Below are 22,960 nucleotides of genomic sequence, written 5' to 3' on the forward strand. Positions count from 1 at the left end.
AAAGGAAGTAGGAGCTTTATGACCCTAACCAGGAACTGCCGGCTTTGTTTGCTCTCCCTCTCTTGAGCTTGTCCTTCTGTATATTGTTTCTACCCTGACTTCATTCTTTGATTCCAAAGCCGTCAGGCCAGTCCTGATCTGGATCTCAGCCTTGAGTCCTGGCTGCTCAGACATGGCTTGTAAAAAGAGCAGGGGGGGATTCTGGAGACTGGCAGTTCCGGTAGTGGGTGCTGGGGGGACAACCTCACTGAATTGCTGACGCCAAGACTCCCTCCCTTCTTAAGTCAGGAGAAGCCAGAGGAAAGGGGGTCACTAGCACCATTTTGGAGAGATCTGGAGCTGGCTAGGGCTATGCCAGACACAGGGGGTGATCCATATGTGGAAGAAGCCCTGGGGTCCCCACACCTTGGCGCACGGCTGGTACAATAGAGGAGGGCACACAGGGTCACTTACTGAGTGAATCTGGCTAGAATCTGAACGAGGCAGGAATTGCGCTTAATTGTGGGACAGAGGGGCAGGAAGGAGACAGATCTGTGGAGACTGAAAGCTGGACACTGGAAGCATGTCCCACACAAAAAATGTGGAATCAGAACGATCATCACAAATACTTGGCTTGTTTTTTCATGTAATCTGGGGGAGGCTTGTCTGCTGTGCGGTCCAAGGAAGCTTGCCCCTGGTGCAAAAGGCCATTAAATTCCTGTGAACAACTCTTGGCTTCTTTTTTCACAATGATTTTTACAGCCCTCACATTGCCACGGGGTCTTTTCACGTTTATTACTGTTTGACGACTCTATAATGCACTCCAGTAGCAAATGGGATACAGTTCTATTTTAATTTTAAAGGCAATTCTTTGTATCTAGAGTCTAACGCGTGCTTTATCTTAGACCTGGGGTCTGAATCTGCCTGGGTTGGGTCTCCAGATTTCTTATCATCAACTGCAGTGCAGATGGGCAGTACGAAGACTCCTCGGGAGGCAGGACCCATACTGGAAGGCTCACTTCCTAAAAGACAGCTAGTGAGGCAGCGAGAGGCCCGAGGATGGAAACACCTTTCAGGCAGCTCTCTGGGAGTCTATTTAAACAGGTGACCTTGCGGAGAGAGGCTCCAGATCCCATTACCGACTTGCTGGCTGAGAGGCAGATTTGTTTTTATGAGCTCTCAAGGCACACACTGGGGGCCAGGAGTAAATATGGAGGAAACTTGCTGAGATCTTGCTCCTTTTACACACAATGTAAAGAAAAGAAAATTATGCAAAGGCTTTTTTTGAGCACGACAGCCTACCAGTAAACGGCCAGCGAGCAAACTGGTCATCGTTCAATTAAAGTTTTAAATTTACGTTATGCAAGGGGGATTAAAGAAAAAAAAAAGAGTATCAGTTATTTCAGCCCTCCTGCTTCCTTCAGGGAATGGTGAAAAGGGGAAAACAGCTGCTTGTATATGAAGGAGTTTAGGGGTCAAATATTGTGCCCAGCGGTGCTGACATGTCTTAACTCTCCCCAGGAGAAGGGCACGGGCATCACTTCCTGAGCTGGCCGGCTGCAGGCCTGAAGATGGGCCGCTGCAGCTCCCATTTTGTTTCTCACTGAGCACCTGCAGGGTCAACAACTGCAAATGAATATTGCAATTAGATTCTAAAACTTTGTTTTTATTGGCTTTTGGGGACAAAAAAATTTTTTTTCACTATTTATGAAAACACAATGTAGCCAGTAAGTTACAACGTACATGTGAGTTTCAAACTTTGCATAGTCATTAGGCCAATCATTAGTCATTTGTGGTTGACAAGGAGGGTTATAATTTGACACCTGGCAAAAATCAAGCAGATTTCAGAGAATTTGGAGCTGGGAAATGAGATGGAAAAAACACCCTCTTTTTCCCTAGGAGGTCCCATGAAGTAACGTTTGCAAACCTCTTTTCTCTCCATAGAAGTGAATTGCCCATGATTCAGGGCTGTGATGTCTCTCCATCTCTGATTGTTGGACCCCCGCCCCGCCAAGAGCCTTGTAAGCACTGGCCAAAGAATCCGCCTCAGAAGGTTCCCAGAAGTGAACCTCTGGGAGTTACGAGAAAGAGATAAATAATTCCTGAACCTGATGCTTAAGCAACAGGAGACCACCAGAAAGTTTCAGTGTCAATTCTGAAAATATTTTTTGAAACATCATAGAGTCATGGGAGAAAGGAGTTTTAGAACGGCAGAGTCCTTAGTTCCTAACTTCTCCATAAAATTCCAGATTTTCTTCTGTCCACTATCTATGACCATTTTCTTTTGTGTAATGTGATCAAAATAGCAAACCCTGAGTTTGTCTTTTCTGACCCCCGACCTCTCACAGGTGTTCTGGCTCATTTCCTGAGAGTTATGTTTGATTTGGGAATGCTTCCCTCTTTTCTCCTGTTCCCTTGTTACAGTTTGAAACCTGGAACACCCGCATACAAGACCCTGACTATCTCCCTGTGCTCCCCCAAAACACTCTTAAGTGTTCTCTGAGAACTTGGCAAGCATCTGGACAAGGACAGTTTTCTCACACTCTGGGAAATCAAAATGTAAAACAATAGTTCTTTTCCAATTCTTCAACCTGAGGATAAATTTCAAGGTCATTTCTTTTTCTTTTTTTCCTATTTAACCTAAAAGTTTCTCTGTTTTTGTACTGAAAGGAAATCAAATAAATAATCTACTTAAGTTTTCAGTATGTAACAAGGAAACAGAAATGCTAATTTGAGATTCTTTAGGACCAAGCATAGCAAAAAGCCAAAAATTATTCCAAGATTATTACTTCACAAGCAACGATTAACATTTTCTTAATAAATCTCTCCCTCTCCCTCTCCCTCTTCCTCCACCCCCCGTCCCCCGCCTCTGCCTCTCTCAGATTCCAGAAGAGACTAGAAAATATTACTTTTGGAAGTCATGCATTATTTTTGTTTTGAAATGGAGCTAGAGCCCTGCTTGACACTACTACTCTATTAATCCTGGTTGCTTTGAAAAAGAAAAAGCTTAAGATCCCTAGCAAATCCTGATCAAAAAGAGATTTCTATACTTTTTAATTCAATAAGTGGTAAGGCCAATCTACTGAGCAGTGCAATAGTCTCTCCCTACTCCATCTGGCATTATTCATTAGAAATAAGCAAACAAGCAAACAAAAAAACTAGCCTCATAAGTTGTGCAAGTAAAAATAAGATAACTGTGTGCACTAAAAACACTTCCTAAGGAGTGTCCAGGCTGGCCTCAGGAAGCCCACCAGTCCCTAGAATCATGCCCACCAGTCCTCGCATCACCCACAAGAGTGAGTCCTTCTCTTTCCACTGTAGTGGGTAGGGGTCGTCCCTGCACTGCACCGGAAAAAAGAGCCTTGAACCTTGGCAGAGAAGAATGGACAGGACTGAGAGAGACACAACTATCCTGCGTCTAGATGAAAATTTCGCAGTGTCAGGAGTAGTAAAGGAGCGTCTGGTGCAGAGGTCCTGGAAAATTCACTGACACAGAGCGAATATATGAATATCATTTCTAATTCTCTGTGGTATAAAGCTATAAACCACAAGTTGAGCACTGAAGAAAATACAACATGTGCTGTATAAAATGCCCAGGCTATGAAGCCAAAAGAAATATGTGAATTGCATAAAGTATGTGAATTGCCCTTGTGTGAAGCTTGGCTCATGACTGGAGCAAAAGACAACCTTAGTGTTTTTGTTTGTTTTATTTTTCCAAATATATAATTTTAAAATATACATGCATCAATTTTTAAACTACCTTCATTCAATAAGTACTTATCGAGCACCTACTTTGTGCCAGCACTCTTCTAGACACTGCATACATACATCAGTGAACAAGAGAAAGAAGGTCCCAGCCTACATTCCAGGGGAGGTGGACAAACAGTTAATGAGTACACACAGAAATCAATGTGACGAGGTCAGAAGACTAGAGCAAAAAGATCAACAGGGTAATGAGAAAGAGAGAAACACAAGAGGCCACTTTGGATGAGGCAGCCAGGGAAGACTCTCAGAGGAGATGACAAGTGAGCTGAGGTCTGACGCTTGAGAAGGAGCCAGTCATTCCAGAAGAAGGGATACCAAGCACACAGGTTCTGAGACAGGAGAAAGCTTGGCACGTTCAACAGAGAAATCCCACTGCTGGACATGTACTAAGATCACGTTATTTTTGAGCAATGAAAACGTGGCTTTGGAAACATAGAATATCAAACTGGAAGAAGACTCTGAGATCATTTAGGAGAACAGCCTTCATTTCCAGGTGAAGAATCAGGTCCCAGAGCGTTCCATTGACTCCCATCACCGGAGCCGACAGCATTGAACCAGAATGCTGGGCTCCTGCGTTCATCTTCCTGCTTGATTAGATGTCTCTCGGAGTTAATGTGTTAACCATTCTCACTTGACACTTAAAGCCTGTCTACAAAGGGATCATTTCTGCTAACCTGTTCTTTTGGAAGGAAAATGGGTCAGAATTCTAACCAGTTCCCACTTTAGAACATCTGAAAAAAAATTTTTTTTTAAGTATACTGGTTACTGGTTACTTTTCAGAATTTAAAAGGACACAAACACAGATATAATTTAAATTCTAAAGGCTTTTTTTCTTGAGAATTTAACAGTACTGAATTAGATCTGATAGACATTTGCCATATGTTGTGTTTCTTCATAAAAAAGAGAAATGCATATCCCAGATAGAGTTTGATTACCAAAAATTGAGGATAGTCGGTTTAATTTTGGATTGTTTTTGCTATGAAAGTATGTAACCTATTCAGTACTTGCAAAAGTTTCACTGGAGAAAATATTATTCAATAAGCCCCAAATGGGAAAATTTTATTCTGTAGGAATTTGGCCCAGAGCACGTAGAGTTGCATCCAGAGAATATACAGCTCTATTTATCATCCTGCAAACTTCTTCATTATGTCAAAACTAAATCTCAGCTGTGCCCTGACTGCAAAGCAAAAGCAATACAGGCAATTTAAGCCATCTCAACAAGAATATTTTGAGAATTAATCGATTTTCCAGGAATGTTCAAACAACTTTTATCAATTTTGGTCAAGGTTCACAGTTATGGTATTACATTATCAGCCTTGGATTTATGTTTGTCTAAAGAAATTTATGATTTTTATTCTTGCTTCACAAAAAGGAAAAACAATCTTCTAGCATGCCCATGATAACCATAGTTTTCAGCTGTGCTACAATCCCAGCAATTCCGATTTCATTCGGCATCATTCCCACTATATGCTCAACTCAAAAGCAGCTCTCCCATGGGCAGGGCCCGAGGTTCCAAGGGTCAGCTCACAGTTGTGCTTTCTCTTCTCAAGCAGCTCCTTTCTCAACACTTTTGGTTCTCTGGTGATACAGGAAGCACCCAAGTAAGTAACCTAAAGCGTTTCCTGCATGGCACATGACTTTTGAGGAATATTCCAGCTTTTTGAGACAGGCTCTTTATAAGTGCAGATGGGGAGCAAACACCTCTGATAAGACGATTTTATTTTCACTGGTGACACTGCTTAGAGTTTAACTAGAAATCATTTAAAATAAAATAAGCACTATAGCCAGATAAACAGCAAACATTTTGAACTTTTACTTTACTTCTTGAATTCTGAGCTAGAGCTTATCTCAAAATAGACATGGTTATTAGTTTCAGATTCTCTCTTTCCCCCAAAACCTGTACTTAAAATAGATGATTATCTGAGAAAAGTTTACAACTGCATTAAAAAACACTTAAAAATATCCCATTTGTTTTTTAATTCAAAATAATCCCAAATCAGTTTATTTTATTCCTATATTTTATAGGCATATTCTATTCTAATAATCCAAAATTGGAATCTAAGCCATGGTTAAGGCAAAATATCTCATTATAGGGGAACCTGTGATGGGCATTCACTAAATGAAGTTGCTGCAATTTTTAAAGCAATTGGGATAAAACCCTGGATGGGGACGGGGGGTGGGGGGGTGGGGGCGGGGGGAACAGAGGAAGTAGTCTTCATGCTGACACTCACTTTAGAAGTAATTCACTTTCCCATGACAAAGATAAGAAAGTCATTTAAGAATTATTTACCTTTCAGCTTAAAAAAAAAAAGGACGTCTAGAGAAGCCCATTGGCAGGCATGAAGAGTGGACAGATGCTTTGCCTCATCCTCCAGGCTGGGCTCCTCTAGAAGAAGAAGCCTTTGCAGTTAAGCAGAAGGAAGACAGAAGTGTCAAAATAGAACACGCCTTACTTATTAGCTAAGGGAGAATCTTCTAAGCCCATTTCCTTAGTTGAGGAATAATAGCTACTGTCCTTTAAACAAACACCAAATCTGTATTTTAAAAATTTAGACAAAAACACAAATTAAGGAGAGATGAAACATTTTACAAAGGTTCCACAATGTGAGTCATAAAAATAGTATGCTCCTCTAGGAAGTAATTTTAAAAAGAACTCCATTTACAAAAAAGCGAAAAGAAAAGGAAGAAAGAAAGAAGGAAGGAAGGAAGGGAGGAAAGAAAAAGAAAGAAAGGAAGAATGAAAGAAAGAAAGAAAGAAAAAGAAAAAGGAAGGCAAAGAAAGAAAGATTAGAACTATTTCAAGATTATAAAGTGAATTACAGTTGATTTAACCTAATAGAACTATGTTATTTTATGTAGGGAGAACTGGCTGGATTTTTTTAAAAGAAAAGTTTTTTTTCCTTATTAAGAAATTTGAAAAATTATTTTAGTCTATGGTAGCAAGATTATTCTGCATAAGATCTTTGGGACCAATTTTTTCTCCAGTGCCTCAGAGCAACAGGTCCTTAGATATCCTCTCTTTCTATCTCCTCCTCATTATTATTGGGCCACTGGAGAATTGATCAAAACTGTTCGGTAGCAGCAAAGGCCCACGTACATGGATTGTTTCCTATGGATCAGGAAGCTTTTGCAACCAGCCCCGCCAATGGCCTGGGTTTATGTTCAGTGGGCTGTCTAATGTGGGCCCCTCTGAGTTTTCCACAGTGTAGATACAACCCTTGTTTCCCAAAGAGGCAGAACATTGTCAAAGTAAGAATCCCAGGAGTAATATTAATGAAATCTCTTCATGGGGTTATGGTCTCTCATCTCCAAACCTTCTGTCTTTCCCCAGAAAGTCACACGTATCTACAACGTCATGCAGCATTCTTAACAATGCACAAAATAGGATTATTTTATCTTGTTTTAGGGTCAAGCTTAGATTATATTAGTCTTTTTAATTAAATCACTATACAAATGTGGGACCTTTTAAAGTTTGCATGAACTCATTGGCAATGACGAATTTAATTTGTAATAAAGAACTTAGGTGGGAGCAAATGGCATTTTAAAGCACACATTTATTCACTTAACACATATTCACTGCAGCCCTACAACATGCCAAGGAGAGCATAGTTAATTATCACCTCTATCCCTTCCAAATATATTATCCATCCTGTGCACCATTTTTATTTGATTATGTTAATAAATAAAATCTTTAATGATGACTACATGGAAAGGATGACATACTCAATCAATGCAGAGCTGCAGTGTGCCCACCACCCAGGACTTCCTTGCTTTGGCTCAGTAAGTACAGAAAGACATTTCAATTAAATAAAACAAATCCCAGAGAAACCCAGATATGGTCATGCAACTTCAAAAGCAAAGTTGAAGTTACACCAACGTTTTTTGGGATTCTGTAACCATTTCATACTACTATGAGTTGCCACTGATTGATTTAGCTAAATGACAAAGAGACAACAAAAATATAGTTTATAAAAATGTGGTTCTACTCCTTGCTTGCTTTACTTCAGTCACATTCTCTCCATGGTTAGAAACAAGCCATGACAGTGGTCTAGCCCTGGATTTCTATGCACGGTGAGAAATCAGGCATAACCATGGTCTAACCCTGAATGTGATCTCAATGTTTTATACCACGGACAAATCGTTAACATATGGAAATAACCCTCTCAGCTGCTCTGTAATGTTTTTAATCCTATAGACTCTACTGCCTTGACTTTATACTCCATCCTGAACTTTTCCCACTGTTCTCTCCCCATTATAAAAGGATTTTTTTCCTTTTCTTTTCTTTTTAAAGGATCTACTGGGGGGAAAAAAAAAGTTTCGCTCCTTGTTTCCACCCTGCTGTTCTGTTGGCCTCAATGGCTGCTCAATGTCCCCTCTCCAACCTCTAAATTAAGTGTTCGTTTTCAAGTTCACTGCTGTGCTCCCCTCCCCCTGTAAAGGGAGCCTGTGGATGCTCCCCAGCCCCAGGTCCTCGCTCTCTGCTGGCCTCCCCACAAAGCAGCCTCTCACCATAGCCTGTCCTCAGATTTCTCTTTTTAATAAAGTTTGTGGTGGGCTTATGCCTCTAAATCATTTTTACCCATCAGAGCCATTTACGTTCCCTCTGTAACAACCAACACTCACTCCTCTCCCACCTCCTGGCACTGATTTTTTTGCCCCTGTAACCTCACTCAGTATGACAGAATGTGTTTTCTCTGGCTGTAGATAATATATTCCCATATCACTCTCACAAACCACAGAATGACCTCCGCAGGGAAACCTCTGCCCTTCCACTTCCCATCACTGCTAACAAAGCGGTATACAGAAAAAAAGACCCAATGAGAACCACAGGTTAATGAGATGTTTAACACACACACACAAAAGAATTCTTTACATGAAGACTTTTTACAGAACTGCCTATGGGGTATTCAGCCATGGTTCCCAAAGGCTGACCCAGTGACCAGTCAGGCTTAAGATTCACCCAGGAGGTTGTTACACGTAAATATCCATAGGCCCCACCCCCAGAGTTTCAGATTCAGCAGGTCTGGGATTTGGGAGCCACTGAGAGAGAGTGTGTAAATCAATCTCAACAGCTTCAGTAAAAGCCCGATAAGCACTTATATAATGACATGTGGATACCAAATTTTCAAACCATGTGAGTCTTTAGAATTCACACAGTAATTAACATGTTTGGAGAGAAGTATAATAAGACTTCTCGGTGCAAATTAAGTCCTAATGTGAGGAAGGATGAAAGCCAAGGTATGTATTGGCCTGTCCACTCACCAGCAGCCTATAACTGCATCTGTAAGGAGCTGTGAGGACACTCCTCACCCCCACCTCTCCCCGCCTTCCCCAGCATCCACCAAAAAGAGTGCCTCACAGCTCTTTGACAGGACAGGCTTTTAAAAGTTCAGTCTTTACAGGATGGGTAACTTAGTTCATTTGTACCTGATTTATGCCCCATTCAAAAATGAAACGAAACAAAAATGATGGGGCTTCCCTGGTGACGCGGTGGTTGAGAGTCCGCCTGCCGATGCAGGGGACACGGGTTCGTGCCCCGGTCCGGGAGGATCCCACATGCCGCGGAGCGGCTGGGCCCGTGAGCCATGGCCGCTGAGCCTGCGCGTCCGGAGCCTGTGCTCCACAGCGGGAGAGGCCACAACAGTGAGAGGCCCGCGTACCGCAAAAAAAAAAAAAAATTATGAAAAATGACTCCGGGCCAAAGAGAATGAACACCTTAGTAATTTAGTAATTCCGTCTTCCTGAAGCACAATGAGCCATTTCCCTTCCTGGGAATAAGTGTGAAGGGGATGTAAGCTAAAACCCCCTTGGACTGTGACTTTCATAAATCTGTGGGGTTTTGAATACCACTCTCTACACACCAGTACAGACCATTAAATGCATATGTAGTAAAATTCCCTCCCACCTAGGACCTTGCTTATTTGCAACTGTCAACCCATTTTAAGCAAAAGTATTTTTCTTACTAAGGAACCACTGGACCACCTCTCTTTTCCCTTAAAGAAGTCCTTTCCCCATTGCACTCTAGGCTTGTGTTGTCTAATCTCATAACCACTAACCACACGTGGCTATTGAGCGTTTGAAATGTGACTATCAGTATGTAGATGTGCTCTAAGTGTAAAATAGGCACCAGACTTCAAGGACTGAGTATGAAAAAAAAGAATGCAAAATATCTCAATAATTTTTATATTGATTAACATGTTGCTATGACAATGCTTTAGATAAATGAGCTCAAATAAGATATAGTCAAATGAGATATATTGTTAAAAGTAATTGTATTAAAAGTTTCTTTTTACTTTAAAAACTGTGGCTATTAGAAAACCTAAATTTATGTATGTGTCATGCATTGTATTTCAATTAGCCAGTGCTGTCCTAGATGAAGTCCAGCATTTTGCTTTTCATCTCAAAGCTTGTCACTCGTGCTGCCTCCGTACCTTCAATGCCGTATGCAGGTTCATTCCACCCAACTTTCATCTTGACACGCCTACTGGAAACCCTCTCATCTCACTCTTCCCCAGTCCAGTCTCCAAAACTCCACCAAAAGTTTGAAATGTTTTTGCCCACCATCCTATCAAGTCATTTCTCCCTTTTTATTTCAACAGATTCTCACTTCCCATCTCTTTCATGAAATCTTAAGTTTTTCAATGAAGACAACACAGCTGCATATTACTCATTTTCTAGACATTCCAATTTGGCCATAGAACTCATAGGGCTGTTATTTCTGATTGTTTCCCAATACTCATTTATTCATTTGTTCAACAGCATTCACTGGGCACCTCCTGGAGGCCAGGCACTGTGCTTGCCACGGGGGTTACCTAAAAACGTCAGCACACAGCCCTAAAATGATGTGTGGAATGATGTCAACAGGAACACATAGATGAAACTGATGCTCTCCTGCCCTCAGAGCCAGAAGGACTCTCTAGTTGCAAACACCCTTCTGAGGAAGGATTTAAATGCAGTGCTCACATAACACAAGTCTTCCGGCTTGGAAAGTTGAAACCTTCTGACTCCATATTAAACATTTCCCCTCTCACACTTTGTATTTTCCCTCATGTTTCCCTGACTACCTTATAAACTCCATTTGTCTTTGTAGTTCCCATTTCCTTTGCTGACACAGTATTAAACACCATGCTTTCATATAAATATATATACATATATAGGTATGTATGCGTGTGTATATATATATATATATATAACTATATATATGTAACTATATATATAACTATATACATATAACTATATATATATGTATAGTTATTTATTTCCTACAATAATATAGGTACCACATTATTCCTATTTGAAGATGAGATAAACTGAGGCACAGGGAAGTTAAGTAACTCCCCTGTAGCTGCTGTAACACGGATGATAAAGAAGCAGAATTTGAACCCAGGCAGCCTAACTCTAGAGCCAGGGTTCTTAAATACTAGGTAATCCTGTCTCAGAGAGAATACAAACAAACACCAAGGACCATGTAAGCTTGAAGCTGCTAAGGCCACCTGCTGCCAAGTGAGAGAAGCCATGCCAAAAATGAAGCCCACGTAGGGAAAGGAAAGCTGAAGGGAAAGGGGGAGAGACAGAGAGACAGGGAAAGAGACAGAGACAATATGAGAGATGTATGAGATATTACTGATTATTTAATATGAATCTCTGGAGGATATAAAGTGAGAAACTAAACTACCTTTGGTCTTCGTAGTTATACAGGTGAATAGTCTTGTCATTTGTAGGTGTGGGTTCTTAACTGGGGGTCCAACCGTAACTGTACACAAAGTTCTTGGTGTATAAACAGAACTATAAAACAGTGTATACGCATGTCTCTGGGGAGAATCTCAAAGGAGACCTTGATTCTACCTAACTACCATGTTTACGGCATCTTACCCAAATCTCCTCTGCAAAATCAGGTGGGGACATTTAGAACAAGGCTGTTGTCATGTGATTAGCCTATGCTCACATCAGGTCTGTCCCTAGAGCCACACTTACATGGAGGAGAATAAGCTACTTCTTATCAGTTACAACTTCTAATCATCTTTTAAAATGCAAAGTGAGTTCCTGTTAAACATGCTGAATTGAAAATGCATGCTTGTAACCTAAGTGTCCATCAATGGATGATGAATAAATAAGAGAAAATGTGATATATCATATATATACAGTAGAATGCTATTCAGACATAAAAAGAAGGAAATTTGCAACAACATGGATGGAATTTGAGGGCATTAGGCTAAGTGAAATAAATCAGGCAGAGATAGACAAATACCCGTATGATCTCACTTATATGTGGAATCTAAAAAAAAAATCAAACTCATAGATGCTGAGTACAAATTTGTAGTTGCCAGGGGATGGGGATGGGGAAAATGGATGAAGATGGTCAAAAGGTACAAACTTCCAGTTATAAAATAAGTAAGTCCTGGGGATGTAATCTATGGTTAATAATACTATATTGTATATTTGAAAGATGCTGAGAGAGTAGATCTTAAAAGTTTTCATCACAAGAAAAAGAAAATTGTGGCTATGCGCTGTGATGGATGTTAACTAGACTTATTGTGGTGGTCATTTTGCAATATATACAAACATTGCATCATTATGTTGTATACCTGAAACTAATATAATGTTATATGTCAATTATGTCTCAATTTAAAAAAAGAAAATGCATGTTTATGTCAGCTCTTTCTCCAAATCCCACTAAAATAACAGTGTGTCAGTTCTGTTTGTTTGTCTTCAGACCATTTCTCACTCTTCCCTTGTCCTGCTCTGTTCTGTTATGCAGAGGGACAGCCCTCTGCCAGGCTGGGCCTCCCAGTCTTCCTTGGGTTCAGCATATAGGAGCACTGATCGGAGACTAAAGGGTAGAGAGAAGAGAGAAACCAGAGGATTTCCCCTCTCCCTGTCTGCCTCAGGCAGGAAATCTGGCAGTGGCTGGGGTTCCTCTGAGACCAGCTACCACTCGACAGATCTACTGCGGTTCTGGCTTTCACCGGGTAGTCCTGGTGCCTGGGCTTAGGTAACACCACCACCTCCCCTCTCCCTCGAGCCGGGTGTAACAGAATCGGTAATTTAAAGAGTGCAAAAAAAATGATGAAAGAAAAATTCCTGTGAAGAAAGAATCTGGAAGTACACTTTTAGAATCTATTTTCTTTCCTTCCGCAGAGAAAAGGATTAGGTACAAATAGAACCCCAAAAGACTAGACTTATTGATTTTGCCATACTCCAGCACATGAGATGTTGTGGGAAGTAAGCCATTTCCATGCTCAGATTAATTCATTGTCCCATTCTTCAAGGAAAATATCCGAGAAGAGGCTAAAACAGCCCAAAGAAAACTGAAGCAAGTGAGGTTTGGCTTGGTGTATCCCATGCCCCACTTTGACAATGCCTGCTACAATTTAGAATCCAAGGCCCTTGGATGTCATTAGGGAAAGTAACCTGCTAAAATCACTAATGCTACATGGTTTCATGAATTATCCTTTATGGTTTACAGTTTTTCTTATTTAGAAACGTGGTCATCTCCAGTACTATAATAGTGAAGATTTCGGCAATAATTTAGTCTGTCCTGTCCTCTCGCTACCACCTGTGTGTTAGTGCCCAGTGATAAATGCTACCAATCTTGCATATTCTACTTCTGACTCAGCCAACTGCAAAAGTTTGGGGCTTTCAGTTTATTCTATGATTGTGAGTCTTTATTCAATACAGTTTTTATTGTTATGCAGGTCAAATACCATCCACCATCCAGTTCCCTTCTCCTTCAGGGTCCCTGGAAGGATTGTACTTTTCCCTCTCCCTTGAAGTTAGGTAAGGGTGTGTGACTAATTCTAATCAACGAATGACCTTTTCATAAAAATATCTATATAACAAAGAAGACATAAGGCCCCAGTAACCTGGCACATCCATTTCAAGAAATATCTGATTCATATCCAGTACCATGAAATGATATCGTTTTTGAAATTCATTGTGATGAGATTCGTATTAACTCATCAGATCGTGAGCTCTCTGAGGGCAGAGATAACCTAGAACCCACAAGCACTAGGTGCTCAATACATGTTGCTAAATGAATGAATGAAGGATTGAGGGAATGAATGAGTAACCGTAATGTCAATATGGTCTTGTTTAAATCATTCTTATTTCTCCTTGCTCATTTGAACACTGCACTAATTTAGGAAATTACCGTTAAATGAAAAAGACAATTTATTCCTCAGAGAGATTAACAATAATCTGGCTTTTCAAAGAAGGTTAATACGGAAACTAAGAAGGAAAGGCCAGTGAGTTTTGCTTTCTGTTTCTGAACTCTCTATAAAAGATGCTCCAGGAAGTACACTCACCTTACATTTGAATATAATTTTGGATTTCCTTCTTTCTCTGTTCGGGTTTGGCGTCTTGAGGTTGCTATGGACTGAATGTTTGCGGCCCCCCAAATTCATATATTGAAGCCCTAACCCCCAATATGATGGCCTTTGGTGGCGGCGGGGTGATTAGGTTTAGATGAGGTCATGAGGGTAGAGCCCCATGACGGGATTAGTGTTCTTTATAAGAAGAAAGAGAGACATCAGAGCTTCCTCTCTCCAACACCACATGAGGATACAGCAAGAAAGTGACTGTCTACAAGTCAGGAAGAGGGCTCTCAACAAGAACCAAATTGACTGGCACCTTGATCTTGGACTTCCCAGCCTCCAGAACTGTAATAAATGTCTGTTGCTTAAGCCACCCAGTCTATGAAATTTTGTTATAGCTTCCCAAGCTAAGAAAGAAGCCAAATTCTCATCTTCTCTATCTCTATCAGAAATGTAATATTATTTGCGTGTCACAGACACCTTCCCTTGCTTTCAGCAACCAGCCTAACTAAGATTCTGTTGCCTCTGTAGGTAAATTAAGCAACATGTCCCTTCAATGACCAGCCTGACTCATCAAGTCTTTCCTAATTGTGGCAGTAAGGGTTTGTTTTGACCATCACTGTTGCATGGCACTTTTTGCTGTTAAGCTCCAGCCTAGGTATGGTGTTGGGTTTTACACAATGCAAATAAATGGAAACTTTCACTATACTTTCAGACCTTTTAATATGAAAAAATAGAGTTCAGTAATTTAGCCATGGATTTAACTTTTAAAAAACTGCTCTAGATCATAGTAAAACCCACAAGATTTTTTTTTCTCTTGGTAAACAGATTTAATACATTGCCCTGATTTTAAGGCATTTAAGAGCAAAGGCATTTTCCAGGAAATATGGCACTTTGTATTGGCAAACAGTTGTAGGAATAAATTCTTTACGCACCATTTAAGAAGTTTACTTGAAATTTTGGAGTTTCACATCAAAATGCTCACTATTAAATAGCAATCTGTTACATGCTATATAACATATATGTTACATGCAATGCCAAATGAAAGTCAGCTGTCATAATTCACTAGATAGAGTTTAGTTTTTACATCATTTTGATAAATTTCCCTCGCTTACCAGTTTAGTCACAAATTATACCTTATGGATGTCATGTGAAGGCAGTAAAATATTATATACTTTCAGATGACCCCTATCCAGAAATGCTTTTCACTGCTTACATTTTATCTGTCAAATAGTATTTTCTTTAAGAAGTAAATATAAATGCCATTTTTGGGAGAAGCTACCGGCCTAGGACAAGTTCTAGCATTTAGTGTTCTGACAGATCTTAATCTGGATATCAGCCAAAGTCAATAAAACTTGTTCAAGCAGAACCTTACCTGGTTTTCACCACATCGAGAGGGTGCATCAGGCAAATTTCTACAAGACCTGAAAGATGATAAAGAAAAGTCCAATAAACACTTATGTAAACACTGGTTCTTATTTCCTTGACCCTATTGGTTTCTCAAGTATGAATTTTCAAATTAAAAACTCGGGACCTTGGACATGACAGGTAATAGAGGCTAGGAGCAAAAGACTAATGAATAACATGATTTTATTTCTATGGGAGCAAGATACATGAGTGATTACTTCTTTATAAGTGCTCTGGCACAAACGGAGATTTTAAACAGAGGAATGATATTCACTTCTATTAATATGTTCTCCCAACAATCTAATCACCTGTCCATTAACCCTCCCACTGCTCCCAGTCACATTTATTAACATGCAAACACATAAGCAGTGATGCTCCAACCCTCTCCCCTCTGGTAGATTCACCATCTCTCTCATCACAGCATGGATGTACCGGTGTCACAAGCACCTCTAAGTCTGAAAGAGTCAATGCCCAACTAGAAGAAGAGCACAAATACTATCATCCAAGGAGAACAGTTTCTTTTCAGTGTTCAATTCCCTGAGCTTTTCCTTCTCTTTGGAATGTTGTCCTCCTGGGAGGATACACACACATACACTTCTTCTGAGAATCCTACTTACCTTCAGATCTCAATTTGGGCAACTATTTTCCCAGAAATCCTGGGGCAGAGACTGTTAGTTGTCCCCTAGTATTCATCCCCTTTTCTTCCTGGTTGCTCAGAATAAATACTATATTTCCCAGCCTTCCTTGCTGCTAGGTCACATGTGACCAAGTTCTGGCCAATGGGAGGTAAGTGCAAGTGGTTTGAGCAATTTCTAGGAAGTCTTTTAAAGTTAAGGAGGCTGCTCCTCTCTTTCCTTTTCCTACTTCCTTCTGGTGGAATGCTGACCTAGGGCAGGAGAAGCCATTTTGCACAATGAAGTGATTTTGGGCATGGAGGTCACACGTAGCACAGCAACAAGACAGAAGTAGTCTGTGACATCATGGAGTTCTGGTCTACCTCCAGACATTCACGTTGAAGAAAATTTTCATTTCCTTTAAACTACTGCTATTTGGGTTCTCTGCCACTCGTACCTGAACCTAATTCTGATACAGGTACCCTGTGATGTGCTCCCACAGTACCCTGGACTTGTGTTATTACATGGCACTGTAACTGTTTTCTTGTCTAAAAGCTCCACAAGGACAGAGATTCCACCTGCCTTATTCACCTTTATATCCCCATCACTTTGCACAATAGGTGGCAGCCAGCTCAATAAAAATTTGTTGAATAAGTAAATTAATGCTGCTTAGGGTTACTGCACATGCCACTATGTCAGCTAATTCTCTAGATGAACTGAACTGGCAGCAATTTATTCTACATTTATTCATTAGTTTGAACATAACCCAAATAAGCAAGCAAGGACGGAGAAATACTGGCAAATATGATATGAAATAAAGCACAGGAAGTACTTGAATGCAGAATTGCAATATTGTTGATCACATATCCAGATGTTCAGCAGCTATGTAAATGTGAGAAGGTGACCAATGATTCAACACCTAATAGACTGACAAATGATTCTTGAGAGGGGTGTGCATGCAGGGTATTGTGCTCAGTGCTGGGACATGGCCTGATGCAGCATCAAGGGTGCCTGAAAGAATGAAGAATTTCAAAAGTGGGCACAGAAGTGACACACTGAGAACAAACTTACATGTAAAGGGAAAACAATGAACAGAGAACAACAATATGCATAAAACTAAGTTTTAGGCCCAGTGATTTAGTGTTGCTATTTACAGTGTGAAATGTTGCTATTTATGTTCTGTTCCAATTCTAGTCTTGCATAACAGTTTACTTTTATTGTCAAATTGTCAACTGTCTTCAAGGAACTATGCCATGGTTCTCATAAAATGAATGACAGAAAATACAAATATTTACAATTTTTAAGTAAAATTTTAATTCAGCTGTGGCCAGGGTGTGCTTTATATTTGAGATTATTCATCCTAGGACACAAGGCTGATTTCTGTAAGGTAAATACCTTGCAAAAAATTTTTAGAGAGAGAGAGAGAGAGAGAGATAATATATATATTTCACCAGGAAGCATTTTCTACAATTTTTACCTACTTTGCCTATAACCACTGGTGGAGGACTCAAGGGTATCCTTAAAGCTGGGAATAGAAAGTCACAATAAAGGCATCACACTTCACAGAATGGATGGTGGATGGGATGGTTGTTTTGTTACTTTGGAGATTTAGAATGCTTACAACATAAAGCAGAAGACCCTTTTTTTCCAAACTATCCCTTTACAACCTAAGCCACAGAAAAGAGACAATGGAAGGTACAGGACCACATTGATGGACTGACCAAGGGACACACCACCCCTGCTAACTCCTAACAGAATCCTCAAGTATAGAAACCTAGAATGCTGTTGTCATTCCTGTGCCTTCCTTCCTGGTCCACCTCTGCCTTCACCTATGAATAGTGCTGCAATGGCTTCAGTAACCTTTTTAGCAATAAAATGGGGGAATGCAGAAGACAAACTAGGTGCCCAAAGGTAGACTTGAATATAGATTATTAAAGGACAATGTCAAGTGATCCTTCAGTTCAGGTCTTTTTTTTTTTTTTTTTGCTGTACACGGGCCTCTCACCGCTGTGGCCTCTCCCGTTGCGGAGCACAGGCTCCGGACGCACAGGCCCAGTGGCCATGACTCACAGGCGCAGCCGCTCCGTGGCATGTGGGATCTTCCCGGACCGGGGCACGAACCCGTGTCCCCTGCGTCGGCAGGCAGACTCTCAACCACTGCGCCACGAGGGAAGCCCCCAGTTCAGGTCTTAATTTTGATTTTAACTATACACAATGCTATTATACATTAATCTGTTCTAAGATAAATTACTTGAGAACAGAGTTTTCTAAATTTACTCTGACTTCTTATCACTGAGTCAATTCACACTTCCTCTCTCTACAGTTCCATGACATATACCAGTTATATTACATTTTACATTACCAATATTATATTACAGTTCCATTACATATATCAAGAATAGCATTTATCACACCATACTATGGCCAGTAATATAGAGAAATATATAACTGTCTCTCCACACCATTCCCCCCATCCCCATATTGGCCATTGCAATATTCATCTCCAGACACTGTAGTCTATGTGAATGGCATCTCCTGCACTTGTGAAAATGTGTAGTCAAATACAAACCATGAGTTCTTAGAGAAGAGGGAGTATCTAACTTTATCGGCCCACTGAGTAAATAACGCTAAATACATGAAATTCACTCAGGAAGGTCTCTATCTACACTCACTCCCTTGGTGATCTCATTCCAACCCATGGTTTTAATTACCATCTATATGCTAACAACTTGCCAATTTACATTTCCAGTCCAGACTTCCCTTTCAAAGTCAAGACAAATATCTGATTGCCTATTTGACATCTCAAAATTCACGTTTGGGGCTTCCCTGGTGGCGCAGTGGTTGAGAGTCCGCCTGCCAATGCAGGGGACACGGGTTCGTGCCCCGGTCCAGGAAGATCCCACATGCCGGGGAACAGCTGGGCCTGTGAGCCATGGCCACTGAGCCTGCGCTCCGGAGCCTGTGCCCCACAACGGGAGAGGCCACAACAGTGAGAGGCCTGCGTAACGCCAAAAAAAAAAAAATCCACATGTTTAAAATGGGACTCCTGAGTGCCTTAACCAACACCCCTACTCAAAAAACAAAAATAAACAAATGGGACCTAATGAAACTTCAAAGCTTTTGCACAGCAAAGGAAACCATAAACAAGACCAAAAGACAACCCTCAGAATGGGAGAAAATATTTGCAAATGAAGCAACTGACAAAGGATTAAGCTCCAAAATTTATAAGCAGCTCATGCAGCTCAATAACAAAAAAACAAACAACCCAATCCAAAAATGGGCAGAAGACCTAAACAGACATTTCTCCAAAGAAGATATACAGACTGCCAACAAACACATGAAAGAATGCTCAACATCATTAATCATTAGAGAAATGCAAATCAAAACTACAATGAGATATCATCTTACACCGGTCAGAATGGCCATCATCAAAAAATCTGAAACAATAAATGTTGGAGAGGGTGTAGAGAAAAGGGAACACTCTTGCACTGCTGGTGGGAATGTAAATTGGTACAGCCACTATGGAGAACAGTATGGAGGTTCCTTAAAAAACTACAAATAGGGCTTCCCTGGTGGTGCAGTGGTTGGGAGTCCACCTGCCGATGCAGGGGACACGGGATCGTGCCCGGGTCCGGGAAGATCCCACATGTCGCGAAGCGGTTGGGCCCGTGAGCCATGGCCGCTGAGCCTGCGCGTCCGGGGCCTATGCTCTGCAACGGGAGACGCCCGCGTACCGCAAAATAAATAAATAAATAAATAAAACTACAAATAGAACTACCATATGACCCAGCAATCCCACTACTGGGCATATACCCTGAGAAAACCATAATTCAAAAAGAGTCATGTACCAAAATGTTCATTGCAGCTCTATTTACAATAGCCAGGTGATGGAAACAACCTAAGTGTCCATCATTGGATGAATGGATGAAGAAGATGTGGCACATATATACAATGGAATATTACTCAGCCATAAAAAGAAACGAAATTGAGCTATTTGTAATGAGGTGGATAGACCTAGTCTGTCATACAGAGTGAAGTAAGTCAGAAAGAGAAAGACAAATACCGTATGCTAACACACATATATGGAATTTAAGGGAAAAAAATGTCATGAAGAACCTAGCGGTAAGACAGGAATAAAGACACAGACCTACTAGAGAATGGACTTGAGGATATGGGGAGGGGGAAGGGTAAGCTGTGACGGAGCGAGAGAGAGGCATGGACACATACACACTACCAACCGTAAGGTAGATAGCTAGTGGGAAGCAGTCGCATAGCACAGGGAGATCAGCTCGGTGCTCTGTGACCGCCTGGAGGGGTGGGATAGGGAGGATGGGACGGAGGGAGACGCAAGAGGGAAGAGATATGGGAACATATGTATATGTATAACTGATTCACTTTGTTATAAAGCAGAAACATTGTAAAGCAATTATACTTCAATAAAGATAAAAAACAGAACAAAATAAACAAACAAAAAAATCCAAAACAAAAACCAACCTGTTCAACCTTAGAGTCAACCTGGACTCCTTTCTCTCAAAATCCTCTTCCAATCTATTGGCTCTACTTCAAAATATAACCAGACTTCTACCATCTCTCACTTCCTTTATTGCCTGTGCCCTCGCCCCCTTTCTGGTTAAGTCATGGTCACCGTTTCTCAGCTGATTAACTGCAGCACCTCATTAACACGTCTCCCTTCATACACCTTTGACTCCTTCCATCTATTCTCACCCAACAACTCAAGTGATCCTGTTTAAGATGTAAGTTATTTCATGTCATTCCTCTGGTCAGCAATGACTCCCCGTCTCGCTCAGAGAAAAGCCATACATAATCCGGGCCTGCATTACTTCTCTCACCAACTAACTCTCTTACTATTCTCCCCCTCACTGATTCTACTCTGGCCACAGTGGCCTCTGCTGTCTCCCAAACATGCCAGGACTATCTCAGCTTTTGGCCTTAGTGCTAGCCATTTCCTCTGCCTGGAATGCCCCTGCCCCAGATTCTACTTGGCCAACTTCCTTCACATGGTCAACGAGTAATCTGACCAGTCTAACACAGAGGTCCGGTCCTCCCCACCCCAGCACCAAAAAAAATCCTCATGCTGCTCTGCTTTTTCCTTTTTCCATGGTACTTATCAACTTCTAACATACTACATTATTTACTTCTTTTTTATGTTTATTGTTTCCTGTCTCTCCCAGCAGAATATAAGCTTCACCAGGGCAGAGATCTTTGTCTGTATTGTCCACTGATATGCACTAAGTACCCAGAATATTCCTGACACCTAATAGTTGCTCAATAAATATTTGTTGAAAAAAGAAATGGAATGATATAAAATAATGAACCTGACACAATAATGGGATTCCTTTACAGTGGTACATATAAGATGAAGTTTTAAGAATTTAGTGTACACAAAGAGAATTCACCCAGTCATTCAAGGAATCCATGATAATGTCTAATATAGGGAGTAAGTCTACTGAAATGTTATGAGTTCGTTTGTAGAAAGAATGGATTATTCCAAAGATAATTTCATTAAGTGACATTTTACGAATCAGAGAACATCTCAACATCTCCGTGAAGACACAAAGGAATAGCAGTGCAGACAGAGAATTGAGGCATTCAAGCATCCCCAAGATATCAGTTACAAGTAAGACCTATGTTTTCCTTTTATCAAACCAAAAATTTTTGCATTGTACTATAGCCCCTTCCTTGGCATTTTCAAATTAAACCTAAGACTTCTCATTTGTTCTCTGAAATTGACACTATCCTATTACCTTAACTGATTTCGTGTGACATGTTTAACTCTTTAAAACTACGACTCTTTACAATATAAAAGAATCTTTTTTATTTTTTAAAGAGAACCACAGAGGGAATAAATGGTTTCAAACTGTGTAAATCTGAAATTCAAAAATAGAACAGCTACAGACAGAACTGATATTTTTTCATCTACTCTACTAGTCAAGCAAATCATTACAACATCCTATTTGATAGCCTGCCCAGAAAATGTGGTAGCCCTACTGAATTACAAGCAATGTGAGACTCATAAATGGAAATCAAATATATTATACTTTCCCCTAATAATAGTTAAGGTGCACTACCTTTGCGGCACAGTAAATTAATATTACGCACACTGAATTGGCTAAATAGGCAATGTGATTTGGCAGGCTTGAAAGATGTTGTTAAATGTTATGCTTCTGGGCAAGCCACAGCCTTCCTTGAAAATTCTGAAGCAAATATTTTCATGGAAGTTTACTGTTAGCATGCATTTTTCTAAAGAAACTAACCCTAAGCCATGGCCGCTAGCATGAATCTAAAGGGAGTGCAGTAATTTTCCTGGTGCATACTTCTTGCTCTCATAGAGTTTATTATCTCATTGATTTAAGAATTTAGGAAAATACATTTTAGTTACAAACATATGCATATATTATGGTCTAGAAATCATGGTAGATAGAGCATGTACAAGGGAGGAAGAAAAGTTTAGGCAGAGTTTTAAAATCAGTGAGTTTTTAAAATCATACTTTGAATGCAGAAACAGAAAGTTTGAAAATTATTAAACTGATGAAAATCTCACTTGTAAGCAAAGTTTGCATATATTTTTTAAACTCAATTTCAGCTCAGTGTAATACACACACACATATTTTTTTTTTTGGCCGTGCCATGTGGCATGCAGGATCTTAGCTCCCTGACCAGGGATCGAACCCGTGCCCCCTGCATTGGGAGCACAGAATCTTAACCACTGGACTGCCAGGTAAGTCCCAATGTAATGTATTTTAAAATTGTTGTTTGCTATTTTAATTCAATGGAAGTTATCCTTTTAGCTTCCTTTTTTGTTATTAAACTTTATATTAGACCCCAAGTAAGCTCCAAGTGCACTTAGGTAAATGGTCCGAT

The 22,960-nt window shown here is 40.4% G+C and overlaps 1 protein-coding gene across 3 annotated transcripts in view; it reads right to left on the reverse strand.

The window, feature by feature from the left end:
* The window catches only part of SLC25A21 (solute carrier family 25 member 21), a 531,884-nt gene that overhangs the window by 197,416 nt on the left and 311,508 nt on the right, over positions 1-22,960 (reverse strand). For all 3 annotated transcript variants that reach the window (XM_029236552.1, XM_029236553.1, XM_029236551.1), the window contains exon 2: positions 15,433-15,481. In XM_029236552.1, coding sequence (XP_029092385.1) covers positions 15,433-15,481 — 49 coding nt within the window. The remainder of the gene's footprint in view (positions 1-15,432; positions 15,482-22,960) is intronic.

Source organism: Monodon monoceros, unplaced genomic scaffold, assembly GCF_005190385.1.
Source record: "Monodon monoceros isolate NGI ecotype Baffin Bay Population unplaced genomic scaffold, NGI_Narwhal_1 Super_Scaffold_21, whole genome shotgun sequence".
Classification (NCBI taxonomy): Eukaryota; Metazoa; Chordata; class Mammalia; order Artiodactyla; family Monodontidae; genus Monodon; species Monodon monoceros.